Source organism: Gopherus evgoodei, unplaced genomic scaffold (assembly GCF_007399415.2).
Source record: "Gopherus evgoodei ecotype Sinaloan lineage unplaced genomic scaffold, rGopEvg1_v1.p scaffold_130_arrow_ctg1, whole genome shotgun sequence".
Taxonomy (NCBI): Eukaryota; Metazoa; Chordata; order Testudines; family Testudinidae; genus Gopherus; species Gopherus evgoodei.
Genome location: NW_022059793.1, coordinates 74,119 through 86,929, shown reverse-complemented (window position 1 = coordinate 86,929; position 12,811 = coordinate 74,119). Strand labels below are relative to the sequence as shown.

At 45.3% G+C, this 12,811-nt stretch overlaps 1 protein-coding gene and 1 pseudogene across 1 annotated transcript; one reads left to right on the top strand and one right to left on the bottom strand.

Moving 5' to 3' along the window:
- Positions 1-313: 313 nt before the first annotated feature.
- Positions 314-1,135, top strand: LOC115639820 (annotated as a pseudogene).
- A 10,137-nt stretch (positions 1,136-11,272) lies between these two features.
- On the bottom strand, positions 11,273-12,211 carry LOC115639818 (olfactory receptor 6B1-like). The gene has a single exon (XM_030542791.1). The coding sequence runs from the start codon at positions 12,209-12,211 to the stop codon at positions 11,273-11,275; it is 939 nt and encodes a 312-aa protein (XP_030398651.1).
- Between the last annotated feature and the right edge of the window lie 600 nt (positions 12,212-12,811).

Below are 12,811 nucleotides of genomic sequence, written 5' to 3'. Positions count from 1 at the left end.
AACAGTCAGGGTAGTCAAACACTGGAATAAATTGTCTAGGGAGTTGTGGAATCTCCATCACTGGAGATTTTTAAGAGCAGGTTGGACAAACACCTGTCAGGGATGGTCTAGATAATACTTAGTCCTGCCATGAGTGCAGGGGACTGGACTAGATGACCTCTCAGGGTACCTTCCAGTTCCATGATTCTATGATTTTATTACCTTCACAGATAGAAAACAGTTGTAGGACATGTCTAGCAGGAACCACACAGTTGTGACACAGTTCTTCTTTGTGGCTTTCTCCAACATCCTGGAGCTCCGAATTTGACTTTTTTTTCTGGTGCTGCTGTTGTACCTCATCACCGTGGTGGGCAACATCCTCATCATCACAATCACGGTGGTGGACCCTGCCCTTAAGTCCCCCATGTATTTCTTCCTTCGGAACTTGTCCTTTCTGGAAATTGGTTATACCTCGGCCACTATCCCAAAGATGCTGGTGAACTTCCTCTCCGAGGAAAAGAGTATTTCCTTCCTGGGCTGTACCACGCAGATGTATTTCTTCTCCTTCTTGGGTATCACAGAGTGTTGCCTGCTGGTTGCCATGGCATATGACCGTTACATGACCATATGTCACCCTCTGCGCTACACAGCCATGATGAGCAGAGGTGTGTGTCTCCAGCTCTCAGCTGTGTCCTGGCTCATCAGGGTGCTGGTGGGAGTCGGGTAGACAACTTTCCTGTTAACTCTGCCTTACTGTGGGCCTAATAGGATCAACTACATCCTCTGTGACCTGCCCCCGCTGCTGAAGTTGGCCTGCACAGATACTTACAGGAATGAAATAGCTGTTTTCACCACCGCTGTCACTTTTGTCACAGTCCCCTTCCTGCTCATCCTTGTATCCTACATCCGAATCCTCCACTCTATCCTCAGTATTCCATCAGCCGTGGGCAGAAGCAAAACTTTCTCCCCCTGCTCCTCCCACCTCATTGTGGTAACTTTGTTTTTTGGGTCCAGCATCGTGATGTATCTGAAACCCAAATCCCGCTACTCATTTAACACTGACAAACTGCTTTCCCTGTTCTACTCAGTGGTGTCTCCAATGCTGAACCTTTTGATCTACAGCCTGAGGAATAAGGAGATAAAGGAAGCCCTGTGAAGAGTGATGGCCAGAAAAATATTTATTTGAAAACTTGCAGGGGGAGGGGGAGAGAATTTATTATTATAATATTCTTGTGATGGATTTGGAGTTGCCTGTTGTAGCCCAATCTATGACTTGTATTGATTACTTAAGAATTCCCTGTTATCACTCTGAGGTATTGATGGTTCTTGTCCCAAGATTAGGCCCAGTATTATTAAAATTACTGTTCAGTTGGGAACCCTGATGTGCATGGTTGCAACATTCACACTTTAGGAACCCTTCTGTCTTTGCAATAGTTTATTACTACATTCAGCAAAGTCACAAACACTCTAACCCAGCAAGGTAGACCGAGATAATACAGACCGTATGTCTGAACATCCACATACTTCCATCATCCCTTGCAAAACAACCGGAAATGTTAGCCATTATCTTCCGCATCACCATCACCTTCCTCATCATCACCAGTGGCCATCATCCTGGCATCTCCCAAGGGCTACCTTTCTCTCTCTCTCCCCCTGCACACAGGCTGGGATACAACTTTTATAATATGTTACGTCAGGGGTAGTCAATAGGTGGATTGCGGGCCAAATCCGGACCGCCAGATGTTCTTGAATGGACCGCAAAATCTTTTAAAGTATTTGTTGTAGTTATTGTTACTGTGGTGTGAAAAATGTTTCTCTGGAGTCTGGATCTTGCCTATACCTTGACTAAGAAATTTGTACCTTGACAAAAAATAATAAACAACCCATCTTACAGGATACAGGCCTGTAGGTTCTTTGCATTACTGCTGAATAAAATAAATGCTAAAGCGAGCTCCATGGACTACCCTGTAGCAATCTGTGACAACTGTATGATGTTTGTCTGACTATTGTGAAGATGTTTTTGTTTGCAGATATTGGGTTAATTCAACAGCTGGGTATTCAGGAAATGACCCAGGAGGCTGGACAATAGCTCAGAGAAGAGCTCCTCCACAAACACCAAGGGCAATTAACTGTGACATGCTACCTCTGCCCATACATGGCGGGTCTGATAGCCTAGCTTTGCCAGGCCTGCATCCCTCCTGACTAGAGGAAAGCCTGATTTGCTGAGATGGTTTAGAGGATGCAATTGCATCCTGACCTCCAGAGACTGGCGGGTTCTTCGAGGAAGCATAGCCTGCCTTGTCCTTTGCTGTGCTGTGTTCCTACTGTTAAGATTAAACAACACTGTTTTAAAAAGGCTGATTTGGGTCACCATTATCACTGAAGGTCACTGGTCCCCAAGTGGACATGTATTGGGTCCAGTCAGACCTGCTGAGTAATGCTGCATGATTTTAAATTTGGTTAGAAAGTGCTCAGCAGACCATGGCTTGCCAGACCTCACACACTGATTGTCAAATTTCTCAGATTTACTGAGACAGAAAAATAAATAATGCAGCCAGCTCTTGGGGACCGGGGGAGAAGGGGGGGCTGTTTCATTGCAGTGTAGACTTCTGGGCTCAACCTGGAGCCCAAGCTCTGGGACCCTCCAATCTTGCAGAGTCCTAGATCCTGCATTCCAGCCTGAACCTGGAATTCTACACTACAATGAAACAGCCCCAGAAACCCGAGTCAGCTGGCACGGGCCAGCCGCGGGTGTCTAATTGCAGTATAGACATACCCAAAGATGCAGGGCTCACAGTAAAAGTGTCAAAGTGCAAGATAGGGGTGGCCAATGTCCCTTATGTAGGCTATTGGCAGGAGGGGGCCAGATTTGCCAAAATCCCTTAAAAGTGGACTCCGTTGTTAACTGGCCTGTACCCTGAACCTAAAAGCAAATTCGCTCTTTTAGAGGATTGCTGAATTATTACTAAAGACTCATGGAAGGTTTCAGCAACATTGCAACTGCAATGACAGACCTCTGCAAAGAGACACAGCCTGCCAACATGGCTTTGACTACAGCCTGCCAGGAGGGCTTTGCTCAAATGAAAAGAATTCTGTCAGCGACATTGGCACTAGCCAGTCCAAATTTGGATAAAATGTTTGAACTCTGCACAGATGCATCAAGTACAGGCCTGGGAGCCACACTGGTGCAAGAGGGCAAGGGCAATAAGGAGCATCCTATTGCTTTTTTTAAGTAAAAAACTGGCCCATCACTAGACACAATTACTCAACATCAAAAGGAAATATGCAATTGTGGGGCAACAAAATTTATACCCACTGCACAGGAAGTTTAGAGTCCTAACAGACCATTCTCCACTGAGGCTTCCCAGAACATAAGTTACCAGCTCCAGACTGCAACGCTGGAGTATAGACATTCATGAGTATGACATGGGAAAGGCAAGGAAAATGTGTGACAGAAGCACTGTCCAGGCAAGAGGGTTCTGAGTCAAAGCATGTGGATTAGCCAATGGCTAACCTTACTGCCTCAGCGAGAGTGGAGGAGGTGTGACCCAGGAATCCCGCTGTGCCAAGTGGCAGAGGGCATAGGGGTTGCCTATGGTTTTATGGGAAGCCCCGGGATTGGATATCTGCATAATTCTTCATGGAATGGTGGCATGTGAGATCTCTACCAAGAGCCAGCAACCCACTAGGCATCCTAATCTGTGTGAAATGTGAGTGTGGATAATATTGAAGGATTTCTGTGTCCATACTCAAAATGATGTCCTTAAGGGTCTTGGTATGAAGGCAGGTCACGTGGATCGGAGGTGTTCCTTCCAGGCAGCGGGTAACTGTGACCTTAAGAGCCCCTTAGTCAACAAGGGCCCTTTAGACTGTAACTCACAGCAGGCCTGACACACTCACTACACCTAACACGCTGTTGTCGTCATGTGTATTTCAGGGGTGTCACGTTAGGTATCATATGCAAAATGGTGACGCTTGTCCCAAAAATCATTGTGTTCTGTATGTACGGGTTGTGTATAGCAAGTTATGTATATGTGCAGGAAATATGTTCTTAAAATGGGGTTTGGAGGTCGAGCATAATCCAAGTCTGCCCTGAACAAAGGAATATGGATTTACCTGTCTGATCGGCTTAATTACAGGGAAAGGACAATGAAAGGACATTTATATATAAGGTAAACAAAGCAATCAAGCTAATAAGAGGCGGAGGAAACAATGTAGTAAGCACACTGGGGTCTGACTCTGCACCCAAAGGAAATCTTTCTAGCTCGTGAGATAGACAATGGACTTTGGAAAATACAAGTGGGAGCAAAAAGCCATTCTAGTTATCCCTCACTTAGGGGACAAAGATTACAGCTCCTTCCGAGTCTGTGAAAGTCGGATCCCTGGCCTGGAGGGCTAAAGATGATGGTAACTTGATGTGAGTGAGAAAACTGCTTAGGCAAAGATTGTAACTTCTTAAGATTTAAGTTTTAGTCACTAGAAAGCATGGTTTGGTTTGGTTTGGTTGTAACCAGACCTGTCTCTTTTTCTTCTGCTCAGTGTCATTTAAATTTCTGTTCTTTGTTAATAAACATATCCTTAGTTTTACTATAAACCAATTCAGTGCTGTGATATTGAAGTGAAGTGTCAGTCTGCAGCTAAACTAACAAGCTGGTGTGTGTGCTGCCTCTTTGGAATCAGTGAACTCAATAATTTCAGAGCGTGCAGTGATAGGGACTGGACACTGAAGGGATATGTCTTTGGAGAACTCAGGAACTGGAGTTCACTGATGGCTACCTGCAAGGCAAGGTTACAACTGGCAGAATCTTGAGGAGTTTGCTGTGAAGCTGACAGACGGTGTGGGAGGGAGCAACACACAGTCTAATCTCCAGCAAAGCTCATCCTTGCTAAAGCAGAGGGGTGATATAGTGGCTTCTGGTTCTGGGTTCCCTGAGTACAGTGTCACAGTAACAGACCTTTATCTCCCTGTCTGGCGAGGTGTGCACTTTGTATTGTACCCTCTCGGTTGTGGCCTATTTGCATACTGAGCCAGATGCAAATTGAGAGATTGCAAAATCTACAAAGGAAACCTGAAAGGTGAAACAAAGAGTGGAGGGGTGTCCTGTTTGTGAATAGGATCAAAGGTTTAGTCTGGTGTATCAGGGAGTGCAAAGAAACTCACTGAGTCCTTCACCTGGGAGAAAAACTGACCACACATTTGTTTCATGAAAGCAGGGTCACAGCCAGCCTGACTGTAAATCACTGCAAGGATCGGGGTGAGATATACTCTACAAGATACAAGATACAACTTCTACTTGCTGCTGTTTGGATCTCTGTGCTTTGTTCAATTAACAAATACTTGTTTAAACTATAAATGTGTCTAAGTTCTGTGTTTTAAGCGGAGCAGTGGTCTGAGGTGGAGCTGGTAACCTGGGCTGCACTGATCCTTTGGGAGCAGCCAATCTGTGACTACTGTGAGTGTCCAGTGGACCAGGGGCTGGTTGCTCCAGGGAGATGGTCGAAGGGTTCGGGGGTTGGAGAGTGTCTATCACTACGTGCAGAGTGACAGCAGGGCCTGTATAGACTTAGGGGGAATGCATGTGTTGTCCTTGGTCAGAGGAGATGGGGCATTGACCCCCAGCAGACACAGTTAAGGTCTCCACATGCAAAAGGCAAGTGGGAGCGAGGGGCCTCACAGCGCTGGGACCCCCAGGAAGCATCACAATCTGTTTATCAAATGAATTGGGAAAAATCTGAACTGTTGGAAATCTCCTGACTGTCATGGAGTGGGCCTTTATCACAACGGAACTTCCATAGGCAAACTGGCACAACAGGTGTAAAAGTCTCCAGAAACGTTAACAAACTAGTGAAGCTAAATTGAGATCCTGCACTCTCTCAGATAACTAGCAATACCAGTTGATGGCATCCTCTCTCCTGGAGACTGTGGGAAAGGGTTAGCACAGTCGAATGAAGAGGTGGCCAAGGCTCCGCTGTATTTGAAGTGGCCTACCTTTACGGGTCCCACATGCTTAGAGCCTTTCTGATTGGGTTTTGAAACCTACAAATTATTATTCTGCTTTTCTCCTGTCACATGTCAGGCTGGTTCCAGTACATTAACACCCTTATACCAACATGGGTGGAAACTGACTAGGTATTAACCCATCCAGTTCCCCCTGTGGGTATGCTCGGTTGCTCTTCTTGTCCGATGAAGAAAAACAAGGTGCCTACAGTTGTAGCTGCATGAAGGATCTGGGCTATCTTAACTAAGAGATACCAATTTCATCCTCACAGTCCTGCAAAAGCACCTATCTGGGGTAACCCAGACTTGAAAATTGAGGGAAAAAAACAAAACTACAATTTGGAAGAAGTATCTGAGTATGGGCATTGTACGAATTTCCCAGTTTGTCATGGATGAGAGTTTTGTTTTTTATTCTAACACTAAAGCAATGATATGACCTGCCACCCTGAGCAGAATGACAATAGGGAGAGTTTGAGTTGTAAGTTATGTATCAATTTTATCTGGATGCCCTAGGACTGCAGATGCCCCAGAGCTAGAGGGATCATCAGAAACGCTTCATAAACTCCTCAGGCCCATGTCAACTATGCATGCCTTACTAATGAAAAGGACCTCCATTGATCTGGAGCTCTTTGTGAAAGCAGGGGAAGGGGAGTTATCATAGTCCTCAGAAGAATCATAATGGTGGAGCATGTTATGGAGCGTTAAAAAAATATCCTGTGGATTTCAGGCTACGCCTGATAGAGCAAAACATTTTCAAAATCTGTTGGACGCCACAGGGGTTTGCCAGACTGGGGCCTTGACTCTTGTGTGTGTTGGCACTTTAATACAGAAAAAGGAACCCTGATGCATATGCTATGGGACTGACTATCAGTCAGGCAGCTGTGGGAAGAGGTGGACATGAGTGAAAATAGTGTTTGGCTTCAGCAATCAAACCTCAGCTGAAATTATATCCTACTGTCAGAGTGCAGGGCAGCTGCGCCTGTATTTCCCCTCCATGGTCCGCCAAAGGCACACTCTTTTAGGATCTCAGCTCTCAGCCGTCACCTCTCTCTTGGACAGACTCCCACATTTCTCTCCCTCCTGACTGGGGTTTTTCCAGGCTGCACAACTCTCTGCCTACACTGTGATATCCCCAGCAAGCCAGACAGCATGAATGGGAGTTTGGAGAAAGCTTTTCAAAAGCTCCTAAGGGATTTAGGTGCACAAGTCCCACTGAAAGTTCCCTTAGCATGAGGGGTGCTGGACTGATACAGCCTTATGTTTCTGAATCTTCCACCCACACAGCAGTGTCTTAAGGGGGAGCTGATTTCAGAATATATCTCCTCTGTAGGGTATAAGCATCATGGGTTAAATCCATCCCTGATGTCTCTGCACTTAACTGTTACGCCAGAGGTAAATTGGCCCACTTATCTTTTCTAAAATCTCACTGCAATTTATTAGCAATACTTGTAAATCTAGAATATAACATTTGTGTGTTAATTAATACCCAATGGGCCACTACAAAATTTTAAACAATCTACCAACACAGAGATATATTAGCAGAGAGAAAGCTTTTTGTGGCAGGGGAGAGTTATTGTATTTCATGTATGCATCAGTTCTTTGAATCCTAGAAGTCCTGTTTATTAAGAACCGGCTAGATCAGGGCTTTGGGAATGGTCAACGGGACTGTTTGGGTGCTATTTTTTAAATTGCCGAAGTGGCTTATGGGCACAAGTCACAATGAAAGTGAGTGGGAATTGTGATCACAAGTCACTTAATAAACCCACCCATCTCCCCCAAGTGCCAGTGTGACTCTTGGTGAAATTGACACTGGCTGAAAGTTCTTACCAGTTTTTCGACAATTTGGTAGCTTTAACCTGTGTCCTAGTGGACAGCTCCTTAATTCCCCAGAACATTGTGGTAGCAGCTACGGTCTGAGAACCTTAACATTCCACACCTACCCCTTGCCTATCTCCAGCCTACACAAGCCTTCCTGTCCTGCTGGACGATCTGCCATTGAATGACACGGGCCTACTGTAAAACAGACATATCCTTTGTGAAGAATAGGTGGGATTTTAAGGCTCCAGGACTGTACGTGACAGAACAATCCCTGAAGCCTCTTGTATCTGTGGGACATGCTGAGCTTTCAGAGAGATCAGGGACGGAATGGAACATGCAAGAGAGAGCTTGGTTGCATAGCAGCATTTTAAGGGATAGTGTTGTGACATAAAATTCCCCTAAGGGCTTCATGGTTTATCACTGTCCAGCCTACTCTCTCCCCAGCACTACTATCCCACACAGATCAGCCATTATGATTTCTGTATGTGAGAAGAGCTCTCTGCAAAGCCATTTTATTGTCATCCTTAAAATTCTGCTTTGCTGTGATGCCTGCAAAATGCCTGATGATGGAAAATGGACTTTTTTTCCCATGGAAATTTTTAACACAAACAAAACAAATAAAAGCATTTTCATCATTTTTTCCCATTGAAAAGTTCAGTCCTTTGCCCCCTCCCAATTAAATAAAACAAAACAAAACAAACAAAAAAATTGGCCAAAAATTTGAAATATTTTGATTCTGAAATACTGCCTAGTGCTTTATGGGTGTTGTAGTTTTTATGCTTCAAGCCCACATTCTCCTGTATGGCCTGGAAACCACTCTCTCTCCTCAGAGTGAGAGGAGGTGGTTGCACCATGGGAGATGTAGTCCAGCAGGGGACCCCAGCCCATAGTGAAGAATGGAGACACAGGGAACTGAAATACAGCTGCCATGGGGCACCGCAGAAGGCTTTCTGAACCGAATTATTTGAATTTTGGGATATTTGGATTTTCAACAAAAATTTGAAATTTCCATGAAAAACAGACACTTAAAAAAAAAGATTTTCTCAAAAATTGATAGGGTTCCGCTTACCGAGACCTCAAACATTCCCTGAAATTTTATAATTGATCAGAGATGATTTTGAAAAGATACGGACAGAGAAATCACACCAAAATAAGCACAAGGCCCTGCTTTGCTAATGAAAGGTGGCTCAGCAGGAATTAAACCTAGGCTATTCAATACCACAGCACAGGATTTTAACACTCAGCAAAACCCTTCTGCCCATTCTGTCCAAATTCCTGGGCAGGTTCACACACCTCTTTGTCTTAGGTGGGGGAGGGGGCTTCTGATTAACTCATCCTGACAGTTATGCGAATAGAAGGGGTGTCCACACATCAGTTAGAATAAGTTTTTTAACTCAACCATAACAAGGTTTAGTCCAGGTCATAATGACGTCCTTCACCTCAGGGGAGGCTCAGGCTAGTCACCCAGGTTTGGCCCCACCCTACAACATCCACACAGCTATTTTTAGCACGCTAGCACAAGACCTGCTAGCACGAGTCTGCCTACCAAGGCTGAGAGGCTCATCTTCAGCTGCCGTGTAGACATACTCTTCAGTGGCTCAACTATTGTCATTCCTTCAGTTAGTTCCTGTGTATTAATTTGAATCAGAGGCCTAAGGATTAACGTACTATTCAATGGGTAGAATTTTCAAAAGCGTTCCCCTTTCAGTAGGACCTAAGGATGGGGGAATCTGTGTGTCATTGAAAGTCAATGAGATTTATGCTTTTAAGTCAGCTAGACACTTTTGGAAAATTTAACCAATGTGCTTCAGGATGAAATATGCCATGAGTAGCATTTCCTCCACACCTACCCTCTGTTTTTTTAATTGACATCGATTTTGTTGTTGCTGTAGCAAAGAGGTTGTGTCAACAGTAATCATTCACATGATTTATTTTATTTTGATAGCCATTAATCTGTTTAGGGTCTGACGCACTGTGTCTTAGGGAATGTCTACACTGTAATGTAAGCCTAAACTCAGACTCAGGCTTGAGGATTTCAATCTGACAAACGCACATTCAACCACCATTCTACACCTACTGGGAATATAATTAAGCCTTCTTTTGCCATGGCCTCTGTGATCAGGATACTGTTTCATAAGCCCAGGCAAAAGGGGTACATCCAGTTGACTTTCCAACCTCAGACTGGTTACCAATGGACCTGTAGGACTCTGGGGTATAGCAAACTACCTTTGAACAGGAATGGCTTCCCTTGTATATGGGTCGTGGTGGTGAATGGACCGGGAAACCTGCTAACAAGGCTCCAGAAATGCAGCTTTCCTCATGAGCAAGTTCTGGTCATCCTGGGTCTGCATGACAAGGAGGTCCCACCAGCCTGTGCTCGTGTCCCTGGTCCAGAAGCACCAGTCTACATAGGGGGCATCAGTGGCTCTCCCAAGAGTCATGAGCAGCAGCATCCAGTTTGAGTCTGTCAGGTTTGTATCACCCTCCTCCTCCTCCAACAGGTGTCTTCTTCTGCAGGTCAGAAAATGCCCCTGAAATGTCCACCAGCACCTCATGAAAGCTCTGCCCATTGCCTGAAACAGGAATGAAAGAACAAGCAAGACAAGTGCTTCAAACACTGACTCCTCCCTGTTGCTGGCTCCAGTTGCCAGGCACATGCAGACTCAAAAGACAACTTGGCCCGAAACCTTGGCAGGCTGCAATAGCTTCTGGTAAAGTGAAGTGGGATGGACAGTCAAGTTTTCCCTCAGGGCACCACAAACAAAGGGCGAGAATGGCTACCCGCTCGGAAAGGTGCTAGGAAATCTGGCACAGGCTGGCTTGACTTAGGCCTGCGTAGTGCAGTGTAGATGCCTGAGTGCTGGTGTGAGGTCTGGGTCCAGAAATTCTAAACCAAGTGTTAATATTCAGTGTGGACACTCAAGCCTAGGTTTACACTCACTGAGCCTATGGGTTTAAATCCCACACACCCTAGGCTTACATTGCAGTATAAGCACACGCTTACACCCCTTCTACCCATTGCAAAATGACACGCAGTACAACAAATGGGAAGACCAGTACAATCTTCCCAGATATAAAGTTATGGAGCTTTTGGGAATCCAGGACATCAAGGAGAGAGAAAATATTTGAACCAGCTAATTATGCCCATAGTGATCTGAGGCCAGTGCTAAGTAGAATGTGGCATTCACACAATTCAGAGAGAGCAGAGAAATAGATGAAACACGAATCTGAAATCTCAAATGTCACCATGTAGAATGCAAGACAGTCAGGTTTCCAATTAAGGCAGTAGCAAGTATCAGCTTTAGCCATGAATGAGAATGTCATCAGCCCAAAACGTAGCATGTCCTCACGTTCCCCAAAGCAGTTCCCACTGATGTGAGCTAGGGCCCTACTAGATGTAAACTTTCTTGCTCCTTAAGCCAGATGGATTCCTTCGCAGATCAGTGACTCCATCTGAATTCATTTGAGCAACATATATTAACGGATGACTTTTCTCAGGGCCTCCTTCACCTCTTTGTTTCGCAGGCTGTAGATGAGGGGGTTGAGCATGGGTGTCAAGACTGTGTAGAAGACAGAGAACACTTTGTTCAGGGCTTTCAGTGTATTGGTTTTTGGTAGCAGATACACAGTCATTAGGGTCCCATAGAAAACTGTAACCACAATGAGGTGAGAGGAGCAGGTGGAAAAGGCCTTTTGCCTCCCAGTAGTGGAAGGGATTCTCAGGATAGTAGCAATGATACAAACATAGGACGTCACAGTTAATAGAAATGGGCAAGGCGAGTCTAAGGAGGCGAGTATGAAACTAACCAGTGTGATCATGCTGGTGTCACTGCAGGAGAGTTTTAGCATTGGAGAAAAATCACAAAAGAAATGGTCAATTTCACTGGGGCCACAGAATGTTAATTGTGACATAAAACACATCATTATTACACAAATTAGAAATCCACTTATCCAAGACCCTGCTGCTAGCTGGAGGCACAACCTGCCATTCATCAGGGCTGCATAACGCAGGGGTTTGCATATCGCTACATACCTATCATAAGACATCGCTGCTAGGAGATAACATTCTGTAGCTGCCAGAGAAACAAAGCAATAAAACTGTGCAAAACAGCCACTGACAGAAATGGTTCTGTCTCCAGTCAGGAGACTGACCAGTAACCTGGGCAGGATGGTGGATGTGTAGCAGGTCTCCAAGCAGGATAAGTTCCCCAGAAAGAAGTACATGGGGGTGTGAAGGTGCTGATCAGCCACAATTAGCGCAATGATGAGGATGTTCCCAGACACGGTCACAATGTAGATCACCAGAAACACCAGGAAGAGAAGGACCTGCAGTTCAGGGAGATTCCCGAATCCCAGGAGGATGAATTCTGTGATGACCGTTTGATTGTCCTCTTCTGCTTTGTCTATGAGGTGCATCTAGGTACAAAGAATAATACTAAAAATCAGAGGAGGGACTTTGAAAAGGACAAACATCCCAGGTTTAGCAATGAATGGAAATGTCATCATCCCAAAACGTAGTATCTCCTCACATTCCCCAGAGCAGTTCCCATTGGTGCGAGCTAGGGCCCTACTAGATGTAAATTTTCTTGCTCATTAAGCCAGAAGTTAGATCTCATGGATTTATTCATTTATTCTCAAACAGGGGTCGCCGTTAGTATAGGGAAAGCCCCTGGAGTGCCGGGCCAGTGTGTTTACTTGCTCCATCGGTAGGTCCAGCCAATCGAGTCTCCCACTGGCTGCGGATAGCTGCTCCGGGTCAATGGGACCTGCTGGAAGTGACGCGGGCCAAGGGAACTTACTGGCCGCCACTTCCAGCAGCTCCCATTAGCCCAGATCAGCAATTCACAGCCTGTGGGAGCCGCGATCAGCCGGACCTGCGGAGGGGGCAGGTAAACGCACTAGTTTGGAATGAAAGGGGCTTTCCCTACACAAGCAGCAACACCTGTTTAAGAAACCCTGCCTGAATCCTTTTGAAAATGGAATTTAGGCTCCTCAGTCAGTTAGGGATTGTTGCAA

Bases quoted from the DNA above. Each gene is read 5' to 3' on its own strand.
- LOC115639818 (XM_030542791.1), bottom strand. From the start codon at position 12,211: ATGCACCTCATAGACAAAGCAGAAGAGGACAATCAAACGGTCATCACA.